At 38.7% G+C, this 14,897-nt stretch overlaps 1 protein-coding gene across 3 annotated transcripts in view; it reads left to right on the top strand.

Moving 5' to 3' along the window:
- RAPGEF6 (Rap guanine nucleotide exchange factor 6) overlaps positions 1 to 14,897 on the top strand; it is a 122,251-nt gene that overhangs the window by 77,408 nt on the left and 29,946 nt on the right. For 2 of the 3 annotated variants that reach the window (XM_059483404.1, XM_059483405.1), the window contains exons 8-17: positions 3,921 to 4,104; positions 4,955 to 5,091; positions 5,586 to 5,744; positions 5,962 to 6,114; positions 6,635 to 6,799; positions 7,714 to 7,821; positions 8,176 to 8,379; positions 9,050 to 9,158; positions 10,894 to 11,137; positions 11,738 to 11,895. In XM_059483404.1, the coding sequence (XP_059339387.1) occupies positions 3,921 to 4,104; positions 4,955 to 5,091; positions 5,586 to 5,744; positions 5,962 to 6,114; positions 6,635 to 6,799; positions 7,714 to 7,821; positions 8,176 to 8,379; positions 9,050 to 9,158; positions 10,894 to 11,137; positions 11,738 to 11,895 (1,621 nt within the window). Of the gene's footprint in view, positions 1 to 3,920; positions 4,105 to 4,954; positions 5,092 to 5,585; positions 5,745 to 5,961; positions 6,115 to 6,634; positions 6,800 to 7,713; positions 7,822 to 8,175; positions 8,380 to 9,049; positions 9,159 to 10,893; positions 11,138 to 11,737; positions 11,896 to 13,032; positions 13,048 to 14,897 lie in introns of all 3 variants that reach the window. The other variant, XM_059483403.1, reaches the window with a different exon arrangement.

Consider the following 14,897-nt stretch of genomic DNA (forward strand, 5'->3'; position numbering starts at 1 on the left):
TATTGCAGCAACACATCAATATAGACAGATTTTGAAATCGCAAAAAAGAAAAGTGGTTTCCTCCAAATAGTCATCATATTATGAGGGTAGAGAATATCTTTGATATGTAATAAACCTACATTTTGGGTGTGATGTATTGACTCAATGATTGAAAGCATTTTTGGTACAGCAAAATACAGCTTTTCATAAAGTGTTTGGAAAATGCTGCTCTGCTTTTGCAGTCAGCTTCATATGTATCATGCCAGGCTTCACATGCTAAACTCTTTAGAAGTATCATAAGTGTCACTAATATTCTGGATAATTTTGATTAATGCAACCTTGAAATGACCTTTTGAATTAATGGTATCTTGACATTAATTTTTCAGTAAGTAGTACAAACTTCATTATAGAATTGGAAAACATGATTAGAGAGTGGTAGAACCAAAGAATGAAACAGTGTTTTATTAAGATATGTAAAGATTTTCTCTTCATCTGTGTACACTGCATTCATCAACAGTGTTGAAATGAGGTTTCACTTGTCCCAGCTGCCTCTCAGTCCAGAGTAAAGCCCATTTCCAGTTAAACAGAAAATTATGAACATAAAGCTTAGTGAGATCAGCAGAAGATTCCTGCCTGTAAGCTCTGCTATGGAGACATTGTGTTAAATCCTGAGTTAGTTGCAAAAAGTGATGAAAATTTATGCTTTTCTTTCTTGCCTTTTCTGTTGCTATTCCCTGTTGGAGATTTCTGAAACACAGACTCCAAAATGTCCAAATGTGTGTATTGTGAATTCTAGCTTGCTTGGAATACTGCAGAGCAGGTGTCTTTCTGTTGTGCTGCAAACCTTTTTTAATTATAGAAAGAAAAAGTAAGTTATTCCCTACAATTTTTCAAGTAACTTCTTGCTTGAGGGGAATTTAAAAGAATTTATTCTTTTTCTGTCAGTCCCTTTCTGGAAGTACATTTAATTTTAGAACTATGGTGCTCAGCTGGAAGTAGGGGAAGCTGTTTGGTTGTGCATACAGCAATTGAAATGCAGGCTGGTACAGCTGCTTTGACCTGTTACAGGGGTCCTCAGAGAAAAAGAATTTGACAGGTATTACACAGGGAAAACATCTTTCTTTGCCCTTTCATGGGACAGGCTCTAAGGTGCCCAGTCAGAGTCGCACAAGGAATCCAAATTGTCTCTCTAGATGTGGCTGGAGAGGGTCTCACCTCTACTCAGAGAAATGAGTTTCTTGTATCAATACCTGGCAATCATCTTCTCTTAGTGACCAACCAGTTTGCATCAGTTTTTTTCAATCTGTTTATTTCTGTCAGTTCTCTCCCCTTGCACTTTTTTCAAAATCCTTCATTTATCACTTTGGGAGTATGTACTCTTTGTGGGCAGCAGCATCATTGTCCAGCAGTAATTCCAAGTGTGGTTAAGGCTTCAATATTGAAATAGATTATCCATAAAATATTTATCAAGGATATATATTTCAGTAGATACCCCTGTGTCACAGACCTGATCCTGGAAATCCATATTTGTGTGAGATTTGAGGATTGCAGCTTCAGGTTTCATTTTGTACATCAGTAGTTCATAAATGTTTGTGCTAGGATTGATTTTTGTATTTGATAATGGCAACAGCTGGAGCATTGTGGTTGGGAAGAGCAGCTACTTTTGCAGATGGCTTTATGAGTGAAATCCTTCCTGTTCCTCCAGCACTGACCTGCCAGCATTCTGTCACCCATCTGCACAGAATCTTGGAAACACAGTTGGAGGAACTGCTCCTATTTCATAGTTTGATCAAATCATAACTTATTTATCAAGAAAGGAGCTGATTTGCCTATTTTCCTCTGTAGGATATTAAAAATTTTGTAGAACCTGTAACCTCAGTTTTTCTGGTTTAGCATGGGTGTGTCAAAGTGAGGATTGGTGCTGCTGTTTGACATAGCATGGAGAAGTTGGTATAAATTGTGACTATTTAGATGAAGAAATGCTAGAAAAGTCCTAGAATAAAATGCTGTACTGATCATGTGCTGCTGAGAGTCTCCAAGTACAATTTGCACTTGGGCTTAATTCCAAAACTGTTAATGTGAGCTACAGAAGCCAATAAAGTGATGTAATGTAAAACAGATTTAACCCTCTCTATATTGTTAGCCTCCTCTGAAAGAAATACATATTTTAAAATAGTTTAAGCTTTATTTATTAGGTTAGCTGGCTGATTACCAAAATGTGGGCAAGCTCTAAGGTTATATATAAACCCCAGGTTTTTTTTTTTTCTTGTGTAGGATGACAAAGCTGTTCCTCTGTGCAGGTACTGGAGCTCACATCAGCATGGAGTGTGTAGGGAGATGGAGATAGTGCAGTCTGGTGTGATTAAATCACTTTAAGTGAATATTGTTTTATGTGAGGCCATAAAAGCAGGAGAGCAGTGACCAAGTAAGGACCTTCTGGTGAAAATGAAGCACAAGAAGAAAATGCATGGTGGAATCAGGGAGGAATTATGTGTCCTGGGAAGAATATAGGAACACTGCCCTAATGTGTAGGGTTGGGATCAGGAAGGGTAAGGCTCAGTTGGAGGGGGATGTGGCAAGGGACGTGTCAAAAACCAGAAGGGCTTCTACAGGTACATTAGTCAAATAACCAAAACCCCCAAAAAAAGGATAGAAATTGTGCTTCACTCCCCAGTAAATAAGGCAGCAGAACTGATGACATGGAGAAGGCAGAGCACTCAGGAATGTTTGTCTCAGTTTTCACAGGTTGCTCTTCCCACATCTCTCCATGCCCTGAACATCAAGGCAGGGACTGGGGGATCAAATTCTTGCCATGGGAAGAGAAGGTCGTGTTTGAGAGCACCTGAGGATCTGAGCAAGGCCAGGGGACTCAAGGCAGTGCATGGCAGGGCCCTGAGGGACTTGGCTGGTGGAACTGGGCATGCAGTCTCCATCTGGCAGTTGTGTGAAGCCCCCGGAGATTGGAGAAAATAGGGATTAAGGCCCCAGGGATACTTTATTGCACCCTGTCAATACTTAAAGCAGATTTATTAGAAAGACTTTTTACCATGTCCTGTAGTGACGAAGACAAAAGGCAGAGGTAATTTGGGTACAGAGAAGAAAATCTTGCCTGTGAGTGTTTTGAGATACTGGTACAGGTTGTCCAGAGAAGCTGTGCTTGGCTCCATTACAGTGTTCAAATTCATCCTTCATTTTGGATGTTTTGTGAACGCGCAAGAACCTTAGCTCAGTGTTTTTGTAAAATCTCAAGGATTTCTTCAAAGTGAAAGTGAGTGTGGTAAATGCGCTCATTTAAAAACAAACTCCATTTTCTGCAAGTTTCTATATAATTGCCTTGTACTTTTCAGTGGCGCATCTTGTTGTTCAAATTTCTGAATTTAAACAGAAAAATGATTTGCATTCTGGCTTAAGCTTTAAAAAAAGTGATTGAGCAACTACTCTGTAGAAACTGAGAATTTGAAACTACATTTTTTCCCCCTTCCATCTGTTTGGAAATTTATTTTCATGCCATTACATCATTTAAACTGTACATAAGGAATTAGTGCAAGTGATTCCTATGTGATTCTGCTTTTTGTGGCTGTTATTTTGTACTCTTTGACCATTGTCTTGTTTGGTTGCTCAGGGTGATGTCTTTGTTGTCATCTATTGCTGACAGGCATTGGGTAACCAATGATATTACTAAACTATATTACTATTTTGTTAATACTGTGGACTCAAATGGTGAAAAAACAATGTCACAGGAGTTCACAAGAAAGAGAATAAATGCTGTAAAATGAAAATTTAGTAGATTTCAGCACAACATGTTTTCCTCAGTGTTCAGAAAGGGAGCTGTTAGAGATTCTAGTTAGACTTGGTCACAGAATTTAATATTTTTAATTAGCTACCTCAGACCATAACTCATTGAACTGAGGACATTGAACCCTCTGACGTTTTCTTTGTAGGCTACAGAAAGTGAGATGGGAGATGTTGATTTAACGGGTCTTCCGGAAGCTCCTGTAGACTCTGAAGATGAAGAAGAGGAGGAGGATGAAGACATTGACAGAACTTCTGATCCACTTCTGGGGCGAGATGTTGTCCGAGAGTGCCTTGAGAAGGAGCCTGCAGATAAAACTGATGATGACATTGGTGAGGAGGAAAAATACAGCAGTAAAATTTACATAGGGCTACTTCATATAACATCTGTAAGAGAAGCATAACCAAAAACTGTTTAATGAGTTAATGTTCAATGTATATCTTAATAATTGAATGATGTCTCACTTTGCTCTCTTGATGCTCTTAATTGATGTCTTCTCTTGCTATCTGAGAGAGTATTTGTTCTGAGAATCCAAGTATTTTGAACAACAGTCTTTGTGATACTGGAGATGTGATGTTTTACAGTCATTGTATGCACTGATGTAATGGGACATGTAGCAAGGTAATTCTGACTGCCTGAAAGTGTTGAAGTAGTTATTAAATAGCAAAGAGAACATACTATTACTGAGTATAGGTATACTTAACTGTAAGCTGCAAAACAGTTAAAATGAAGATAATTTACTGCAGTGTTTAACTAGAAATTGGCATGAATTTCAATAGCAAAATTTGCTTTCTGCTGTACTTCAGATTGCGTCTCTGAACACTGGAAAATCATTTCATGCTCCTGTCTAGCTTATAATTACTGTACCTAGGGGTATTTTTAATTTTTCTAAATGTTTGAAGCTGAAGTGCTTTTACTGTTAGCTAGACTGCTGCCCTGAGAGTCAATCAGAGCACCAGCGAGGCTGTGAAGCTGAGTTCTGGCTCTTGATGACAAAGTGTACACTGGGCTCTTTTTAGCCACAGGCACTAATGGGAAGTGTAACACCCCTGAACAATTTTCAAATTTAAATTCAATTTTTAAATGAATTTAACTAACATTTAATACACTCGTGGAGGGTAAGGAATCCAAGGAAACCCTGGGCCTTGCAGTCATCATACCAATGTTTCCTCTGTCCAACAGAGCAATTGTTGGAATTCATGCATCAACTCCCTGCCTTTGCCAACATGACCATGTCTGTGAGGAGAGAGCTGTGCTCAGTGATGATATTTGAAGTCGTGGAGCAAGCAGGAGCCATCATACTTGAGGATGGCCAGGAAGTAAGTCCCTGCTGCCAGAGGAGGTGTGAAATCAGTAGTCAGGCTCCAGCATAGGTGCCCTGAGTCACTATCCTGAAATTTCTCTTCCTGCTTGGATCAAGACATCTGGAATGGCACTTGCTGTTCATCCCTCCCAGAAGGGGTGAGGTAGACTTATCTCTGGCAGTGACTAAATGGGTGCCCAGGGAAGGAATGTTCATTCTCACTAAATGGTACAAATATATCATGGCAATTAGCCTACTTATTAAGAAAGCAATCTATTAATCAGTTTTTCTCCCTTCAGAATCAGTTCTGAAGTAAATGAAGAAAGTTGAAAAGCATTCCTGTTTCCATCTCTTATATCTCACTGCCTTACAGTGGAGGGTTGGTGAATTAAATGTTGCAGAGATGTGCTGATAACAAACTGGAGGCTACAAGAATGAGCCTTTCTGAGTAAGAGCTTACAAAAGTTGTTGAATTAGCTTCACTTTTTAATTTTTTTTTTCTTTCTCTAGCTTGATTCTTGGTATGTTATTTTAAATGGCACAGTAGAAATCACCTATCCTGATGGGAAGAGTGAGAGTCTCTGTATGGGAAATAGTTTTGGGATTACTCCCTCACTGGACAAACAGTACATGAATGGAGTGGTCAGAACTAAAGTAGATGATTGTCAGGTAAGATTGCAATTCTGTATAACTATATCTTATTTTTAAGCATCTAATAAAAGAGACAGATTGGAACAGGTACAGAGAAACCTACAAATGTGCTCTGAGAGCTGGAGCCCCTCTGCTGTGGACAGGGACTGGGAGAGTTGGGGTTGTTCAGCCTGGAGATTGGGGGATACATTAATATTTTAGCTACGTTATTCACTGTTGTTCTCCTTGGGCACAGTTTGTGTGTATAGCCCAGCAAGACTACTGGAGGATTCTGAACCATGTAGAAAAAAACACTCATAAAGTGGAGGAAGAAGGAGAAATTGTGATGGTGAAGGAGCACAGGGAGCTGGATCGCAGTGGAACCAGGAAAGGACACATAGTTATCAAGGTACATTTCTTTCTATGCTTTCCATTAATCAATTAAACTTTTATTTACTTGTAAGTAAATTTGAATCTAGTATACATATTCAGTTTTGTCTGTGTCAGCTCAAAAAACTTGATTGGAAGGAATGTGTATTATATTCCAACTTTACTTCCATTTTCCCTTTAATAAAGTTGCATATGTTGTAACCTGTTCAACACATACATTGAGTTTTGTATTGGGAGCACCCTTTGGGGTATTTATGGCCATTTTTTTGTAATCTGAAAGAGGAACTTAAAATTCTTACAAAAAATTAAATTAAGGGAAGTTACTAATTGTTTTAGCCAGGTGTTACCTATGCAAAATATCAGGGCTGAGAGAAGCAGAAGGATTTGATTTAAACATGTTGGTGCGTTTTCTCCTGAGTTGGCCATAACTGAACTTTCTGATGGGATTATACTGGTCATGTGGGTTTATGTTGAATTCCTCTTTAGGGAGAGGTAGTGGTGAGAGATATCAGTTATTTTTTTGATTTGCTTTTTTTAAGGCAACACCCGAGAGACTCATCATGCACTTAATAGAGGAACATTCTATTGTGGATCCAACCTACATCGAAGATTTTCTTTTAACATACAGAACATTTCTAACAAGTCCCTTGGAAGTTGGAAATAAACTCTTGGAATGGTTCACAGTGGACAGCCTCAGGGATAAGGTTGGTTGCAGTCAAAGAGATTAATATTTCTGGTGAAAATATATTTAAATTGATCTCTTTTTGTATTGCTGATAAGCTAAGATAAATAAAACTAGGCTCCACTCTATTTAACTGTGTGTTCATTCATGAGAAACCTTGATAGTCTGGAACTTGTGCCAATTTGTTGATTCTTAGCCAGTGTTTTTATGTGTTCTAGCCTTGAGCTGAGGAAGTCCAACATACTGTCAAAACACTGGATGTTTTGTATAGGAAGTTGTGCAGGGTCTGCTGTGGTTACTGCTTCTCTTCTTACCTCTTTCCATGCTTTTCAGGTTGGCAGCTACTGGTTTTTAATAAAAGGAATGATAAAGAGAAGTGTGTCATCAAACAAAAGTAGAAATAGTATAATTTTGGAAGAGAAACTGCTATAGACTTAGATTTTTTTTTTTAATATGGGTGGATAATACAGTTGTGAGACTGACTACCATGAATAGTGGTGACTCTGTAGCACCAACAGAAACAATCTGAAGACTTAAATACAATTCCTTAGAAGAAAGCTTTTTATTATCACAACTAGAACTTCCTTTAAAAAAATCGTTAGGATGCTTTAAACGGTGATTTTCATGAACAGTGCCAGGAAGGCTTAGGTGAAGATGGATTTTATGCACCAGTAGGTACTGGGTGAGGTTGCCAGTATTTTTTAGGTATAAAAATATTGGGTTTTTAAATTTTTCATTTGCTTCCACAAATAAAGGGGAAAAGAAGATGATTTCAAGTTTAAATGTCTTTTTCCTATCAGATACAGTAATCTATATTACGTTCTTCTGCCACACCCAAGTATTCCTCTGTGTTTATAGATTCAAGCTTATAGAAGAAGAACCATAGGTACCTTTATATGCATATATATATATGCATAATTTATTTTGTTTTTACAGGTTACCAGGGTAGTGTTACTGTGGGTGAACAATCATTTTAATGACTTTGAAGGAGATCCTGCCATGACTCGATTCCTGGAAGAATTTGAAAAGAACTTGGAAGATACGGTAGGAGCCAAAAAGAATGAATTTTACATTTTCTAGTACATCATATTTCAGTTTTTGAGTGGTACCAGTGCCTAAAGCTGTAGTCTCCAAGTGTAACAGTTAACACGTGGCTTTTAACATGGGATACATTTGTTCTTAAATATAAATTAGATATAAAGGCCATATAAAGTAATACCTATGGCACTCATTTGGGAGTTTTTGCATTTCTGCAAAAGAGGACAAGGTTTATTTAGTAAGATCTGAAAATCTCATATCAAAAATCTGTTTTCTGGCCCTTGGGGTATTTTTCATACCTGTTTTTCCATTTCTGATCAAAGAAACATTGCAGTGCATTTTGTGTCTTCTGTGTTACAGAAAATGAAAGGCCATCTCAGATTGCTGAATATTGCCTGTGCTGCCAAAGCAAAATGGAGACAAATCACCCTGCAAAAACCTTCCAGAGATTCTCCCCTGTTTTTCAGCCTTCTTGGAGGCAGTGACAAAGGGTTTGGCATTTTTGTGGAGACTGTGGAGATAGGCAGCAAAGCAGCAGAAGCTGGACTTAAGCGTGGTGATCAGGTAAAAACAAATAAGTTAATTTAAAATATTCTGCTTCACTCACCTCTTGGTTGTTCTCAACAGAAATCTTGTGCTGTGTACTAAAACCAAACCACTGGAAAGTGTGGGAATGCCACAGCTCAGTGTCCATTTCTTTTTGTTAAATGGGTTTCTGTTAAATAGTTTTCAAAATATGTAAAATATTTAAATATTCCAAAAACAGCATGGGAAAAGAAACCAAGTTATGGTTATTATTTGAAACTTTCTGATTGGAGATATGGTTTACATTGAAACCATCAGATTGTTTTGTGGGATGGATTCTCACCTGATGTGTTTGATCCCAGCTCACTGAGGCAGATCACACTCAGTGAAAATCCACCTTTGAAGTGATATCTGTGGCTTATGAGCCACCATTTCTGATTAACTGCAAGAATGTCGTGTTATCACAGAAAATAAATTTATTTAAAGCATTTTTCAAGTAAAAATGGAAGTCCTGACCTATTTACAGGATATAACTTCTCTGACATGATGAAAATAGTTATTTTACACTGAATGTTTTCATTCTGTAGCTGCAGTAAAGATGATATGGTACTTCCTGGGAAGTTCTTACTGTGCCTGTATTATCACCTTTGTATTTATAACTCTGTCAGATATATGTTCTCCTAATAGTCCCAATTTTTATTTCTTAAAGATAATGGAAGTAAATGGACAGAATTTTGAGAACATTACCTTTGTAAAAGCTCTGGAAATCTTAAAGAATAACACACATCTCTCCATTACTGTAAAAACAAACATTTTTGGTGAGTAGACTGTATGTATTATATATATTTATGTGTGAAAGAAAAACTCCACTCCTTCTGGCTGTATGAGTGCAATAGGGTTCCACCTTTTTTTTCCACCTTGCTCTCGAGGTGAGAAGTTGTGCAGAAGTCCCCTCGTTGTGCCTCTGTTTGCTTGGATAGGTTCTCATGTGCCAAGGGCTGCATGTCGAGTGGCACAGAGCCAGCACAGGCAGCTCTTCAACTCCCTGAGAAATCCTCAGATGACTGTTTAAGCTGATTTAGTGTCCCTCCATGCAGTGGGGCTGAAACAAAGCCAGGGGATCTGGACCACAATATTTTTGCCAAGAAACAGCAAAAATGTAAGACTGGGATTTTGTGAAACTTTCTTTAAGGGCTGTAAGAATGAGAGGATAAATTACCTTTGTAATCGAAAAGGGGATATAAAAAGTGGTCTGGCATATAAATGTTGGCTTTTAATTGTCATCATGAATATAAACACCTAAATACCTCTTTAAAATCTCAGTCAAATGATCTGTTCTTTTTCCATAATCTTGTTCAGGCAACAGAATAACAAAAGCTACAGAAAGAAGGAGACTGTGCCCAGGATAGCTCCTTCCTGCATAGTTGTATCCATTATCTTCTGATGGTTTTCTTCTCCTATTTCCTTCTCCCAGTTACCTGCCCTTGCTCACTATTGATTTTCTTTTCATTATTTTACTGTGTTGATCACTGTGCAGCTAAAAAGGTTCAAGCCCTCAGCAGTTGCTTATTAGCATAATGCAAAAAAAGCTTGAAACAACCAGAGTCACCAGTGGTCCAGACTGAGTGAAATGACATGAAATGAAGCATCACTAGAACTGAGACAGGGATAAGTTGTTAATTTGTGTTATAAATGTGAGCAGCATACACTTAAAAGTGGGTTATAATCTCCTCCTGCTAGCTGATACAATTTCAAGGTGATTTCTCTGATAAATTTTAATGAATTAATATCTTGAAGCTTTTTTCAACAGTGATATTTACTATCCTTACTTCCTAATTGAGTGTTCAGTGTCTGGTACTGACTATGAGCAATTCCTGTTGTTGTATTCAAATCTATACTGGGAAAGCTTGTAGCCTTGGCTTTTATTATGCATCAGAAATGTACCATTTAATTGGACTTGCTGTACAGAAAGTTTTGGTTGCCTTCCTCATAGGGACAATTTGAGTAATTTGCTTTGAGTTCTACATTCTTCCAGTATCACCATTTTTTCAACAGAAAATACTGAATTTCTGACTTGAAAAGTTATCAAAAGATTTTAAAAGGATCTTTAAAGAAGTAACTGATGTTGACAAGACAATTAGAACATTTTTTTTTTCACCTTATATATGTGGAAAGAAACAAAACAAACCCCTATAATTTCCATGGAATTCCAGCTTTGAGAAGGTCAGTGTGGGTTATAGACTAGCTTAGTTTCATAAATGTAATAGGAAATCTGATGGAGCTTCTATTCAGTAGTGCTAGCAGAGGCAAAGACAGTTTGGGAAAATATCAGTCTGTCTTGCAGTTACTCTTGAAAAAGCACGTGCACTCCTTTATCTAAAAGATGCAAACAAAAACGCCAATAAATGCATGGTGCATATTGCCCTGGCTGCAGTGTTTCCTTATTCTCTCTCTGGAATGTGAGAAGCAAAAAGTTTGAGGGGAAAAGAATATTTCATTGTTAAGTTCAGAGTGTGCAAAGATTACTCACAACTACTGTATCTTCTCTTACAGTGTTTAAGGAGCTGCTCTGCAGGATAGGACAGGAGAAGAATGGAATCCCACATATTCCAAAAATTGCAGAAAAGAAAAACAACCGTTACTCTATCCCAGATATGCCTGGAGATGTGGAACAGATGTTTCCCCGTGAAAAAGGAAACAAGAAAATGAAAGCAAACACTGTGTCTGGTGGGAGAAACAGAATCAGGAAAATTTTAGACAAGACCCGTTTCAGCATCTTGCCTCCAAAACTGTTCAGGTTTGTCAGACTCTTTTGCCAAAAAGTAATGGTTCCTGATTAGGTTGTGATACTTTAATCATAGAATGGTTGGAAAGGAGTTAGGTGAGAAGGAACTTAAATATCTTACAAACTATCCCATTCCAGCTCCTCCCATGGGTAGGGACACCTTCTACTCTCTCAAGTTGTTCCAAGGCCCATCCAGCCTGGCCTTGGACACTCCCAGGCATGGGGCAGCCACAGCTGCTCTGGGCAGCCTGTGCCAGGGCCTCACCACCCTCACAGGGAGGAATTTCTCCCTAACCTCTACCTAAAACCTACCCTTCTTCATACTCAGGCCATTAAGAGATACCAGTTGCTTAGGATGTCTAGTCATTATGTCCATGTTGCTTATGTTTTTTAAAAAAATCATGGCACCTGCCCCAAGAATGCAGAACAAGACCAAAATATCTTTTCTCTCCCCATGAACGCTTTCATATCTTTTTCTCCATCTTGTTTTGGAAGCCTGTCTACAGCATGTAGTTAAAACAGCTGAAACACCATTATTTTTCTTAGTTTCATTCATGCCAAGGTGGGAAGGAGGAGTTTGGTGCAGGTAACTGAAGCAGCTCTGTTTTGCAGCGACGGCAGCGTGAGCCAGTCTCAGGACGACAGCATCGTGGGGACGCGGCAGTGCCGCCACAGCCTGGCCATCATGCCCATCCCTGGCACCCTTTCCTCCAGCAGCCCTGACCTGCTGCAGCCCACAACCAGCATTCTGGATTTCTCTAACCCTTCAGGTAAGTGGCAGCTTGAGGTTGATTTACAGGATGGTTAACAAGGCAGCTGGGTCAGGGGGAATATTGTACTGTACTCACATCACTGCTGCTGAGTGCAGTTGCCTGGCATTGTTAGGGATCCTGTGGGCCTGACAGGGATGATACTGAAATGTACTGAAAATCCACACTGCTTGAGCCTCTCTTGCCTACTTTTTTTAGGTCATGTGAGACTTTTTTTTTTTTTTAACAAAGAAATGTATTTTGCCACTTCTGAGAGCCTTTAATTTACTTGGCTCTGGTGGAAGGAGATAATCTTTGTTAGCCCCTTTCTCCTTTGCCATCTCTCCTCAGTGCTTTGACTTGTCCATCCTTCTATCTGCCAGTATATATTTCAGGCAGTATTGTGGATAGAATAGGACTGCCATGGTAGCAGCACAGTGATTTTCATGTTTTGCAAACATGATGTATACTCAACAGTATGTCTAAAATCCTAAAAAATGTTTTGAGCTATGTGGTCTGGGCTTTCATTGCTGTTGCTGTAGGAATCCAGTTTATGGGGCGGCTGCAGGAGGCATTTGTTGCAAATGCAGCTGCCTGTAAACATGTCTGGTCAGAATATTTTTTTCCTTTTTTTAAGTGTAAGTTCTGTACATAATGGCATATTCTGTAAAGTGTTTTGTGACTGTGACTTATGTTTACATAAACATGTAGATTTCCCATTTAAAAGGGATGTGCACAGATATATCTTATCAGGTGCATAAATATCCATAGCAAGAAAGTTCCCTTTTTGCTGCAATTCCAGATCCTTGCTGCCTGCATGAGAGCTACATGTTTTTCAGAAAATTTTAATTTAATACTATACAAGTTACCACTTAATATGAAATGGTGGTAAATAGTTCATCTTGGATAGAATCACAGAATTATTTGGGTTGGAAAGAACCTTTAATGGTCAAATATTCCAAGCCCCCTGCCATGGGCAGGGACATCTTCAGCTGGCTCACTTAGCTTTACTTTAAGCTTGCTATAAGAAATATGCTGCCAGTTTGAATGTCAGAGAAAACCAAATTATTTCTGACAGTGTACACTTGATAAGTTTTGTAAGCATCTCAATCTTGATTTTGTGTTGATACAATGTTTTTCTTTTCCTCCTGTCTGCAGCTGTTGGGTTTTACTGTAAGTATCCTCATGTAAAGCATCCTGCAGACCTTAATATTGCATGGCTTGCCTGTAAATGTAACACTATCAGACATTGCACTGACATAGTTATCACTGTGGGGCATTGGACAGCCCTGTGCTCTGTGATTTTCCTTAAAACAAATCCATAGGTTGCTGTACAGGCACAGTGCTGTGCTGAGGCTGACACCTGCATTTTATTCCCATTTCTGCCCCCAGCACACTGAATGACTTCTTGGAGGTTCCTCTGCTTCTCTGTGGCGTTGCTTTAAAGGGATGAAGTTGCTTATATCTCTTTCATAGAACTGAAGTTTCAGAGAATACTAGTTTTGAGGTTTAGTTTGTTCTTCTGTTGTACTTCATAACTAAAATTCTGTGCATGCCAACTTGAAGTGTGCTTTGTATTGTCAGAATGAGCTGAATAATGCATAAAAAATTTAATAATTTATGTTTGCCTGCTTAAAAGCGAAGACTGTGAAGACAGAAATGTGCCTGTAATTTTTTCCCTTATCTGTCAAAAGTTACATTGTCTTGGTTGCATGGGTTTGGGGTTTTTTTGTTTGTTTGTTGGTTTTGGGGTTTTTTTTACTTTTTTCTCCCCAATTAAATTTCAGTTTTACACCTTCAGTGTGTTCTTGTTTTTAGGTATGTTGATACCAAAGTATAGATGTTTCCCTCTTGTGTTTCTTTATTATCACTTTTATGACAGGCACTTCTCTAATTATTCAGTATGTCATTTCCAACCCTTTCACTCTGATATAAAGTACAAATACTTCTCTCTTATATTGTCACTATTCACATATATATTGAACTTCTCATATTCAGCTACAATCCAGCTTCTGATGAGAATGTTCTGATAATGTTTTAATCATAATCATGAAACTGTTAGAGGAATTAGGTTTCAGTTGGAATTTTTTTAGCCCATGTTTTCTTCCATCTTAAAATTTATTTACAACTGTTGTTGAGCCTTTCTTTTTTCCAATGGGTGGGACCTTTGGTGCTGGATCATTACCTGATTGCTTTTTACCTTGAAATGCCTTCTACTTGTGCCCATAACACATATAAATCTTGATGCAAGAAAAAGTAACCCCAGGGTCACTACCCCCAAAGATCTTTGTTGCCTCCTTAAGCAGTGGATTGTGATGGAGGAAAATCAATGTATAGGCAGTGGAGTGTGCAGCATCTGAATCTGTGCTCAGAGAGCTGCTGCTGGCAGTGCCTGAAGGACCTGGGTGCTCTGACAACCAGGATGATTCCCTGGGCTGGTTCCCCTTGGGCAGAGGGACACCTGAGCATCACTGGGGCTCAGGGCAGGTCTCAATCCACAGATTTGGCACTTAAGGACTGGACAAATAGCAGTGAGAGAAGAGAAGGGGAGGGCTGTTTGGGAGGTGTTGCTTTAATGACAGCCCTTCCCTTCTTTCACCGGGGATCTCTAATGCAGCAGTTATGGAATATCTGCCTCTGCTGTGGTTTTGGAGAGCTTCAGACTCTGAAGGCTGAGGGCTCAGCAGCATCCTCCCACCTTCTCAGCTCTGCAGAAAAGTTGTGAAGTTTTAGTCTTCAGGGAAGGGAAAACTGGGCTTCCCTGTGCATAAAATTATGGAGCATTTTGACTCCTGACATTTTTTTTTAAATCAGTTTTATTTAGAAAATCAAACTTTCTGTAATAACTAATAGAGCAAATTATTTGCAATCATCAAGCTGTGAATTAAACACATGTTTCTGTAGATATTTATTTCCTGCTGTAGGCTGCCTCAGATTAAGCTGTTCTCTAATGCATTTATAATACATAAAATGTGCTATAAATAAGCACACCAGCCAAAGAATTAACTGCTGGCAGCAGCTAA

This window comes from Ammospiza nelsoni, chromosome 16 (genome assembly GCF_027579445.1).
Source record: "Ammospiza nelsoni isolate bAmmNel1 chromosome 16, bAmmNel1.pri, whole genome shotgun sequence".
NCBI lineage: Eukaryota > Metazoa > Chordata > Aves > Passeriformes > Passerellidae > Ammospiza > Ammospiza nelsoni.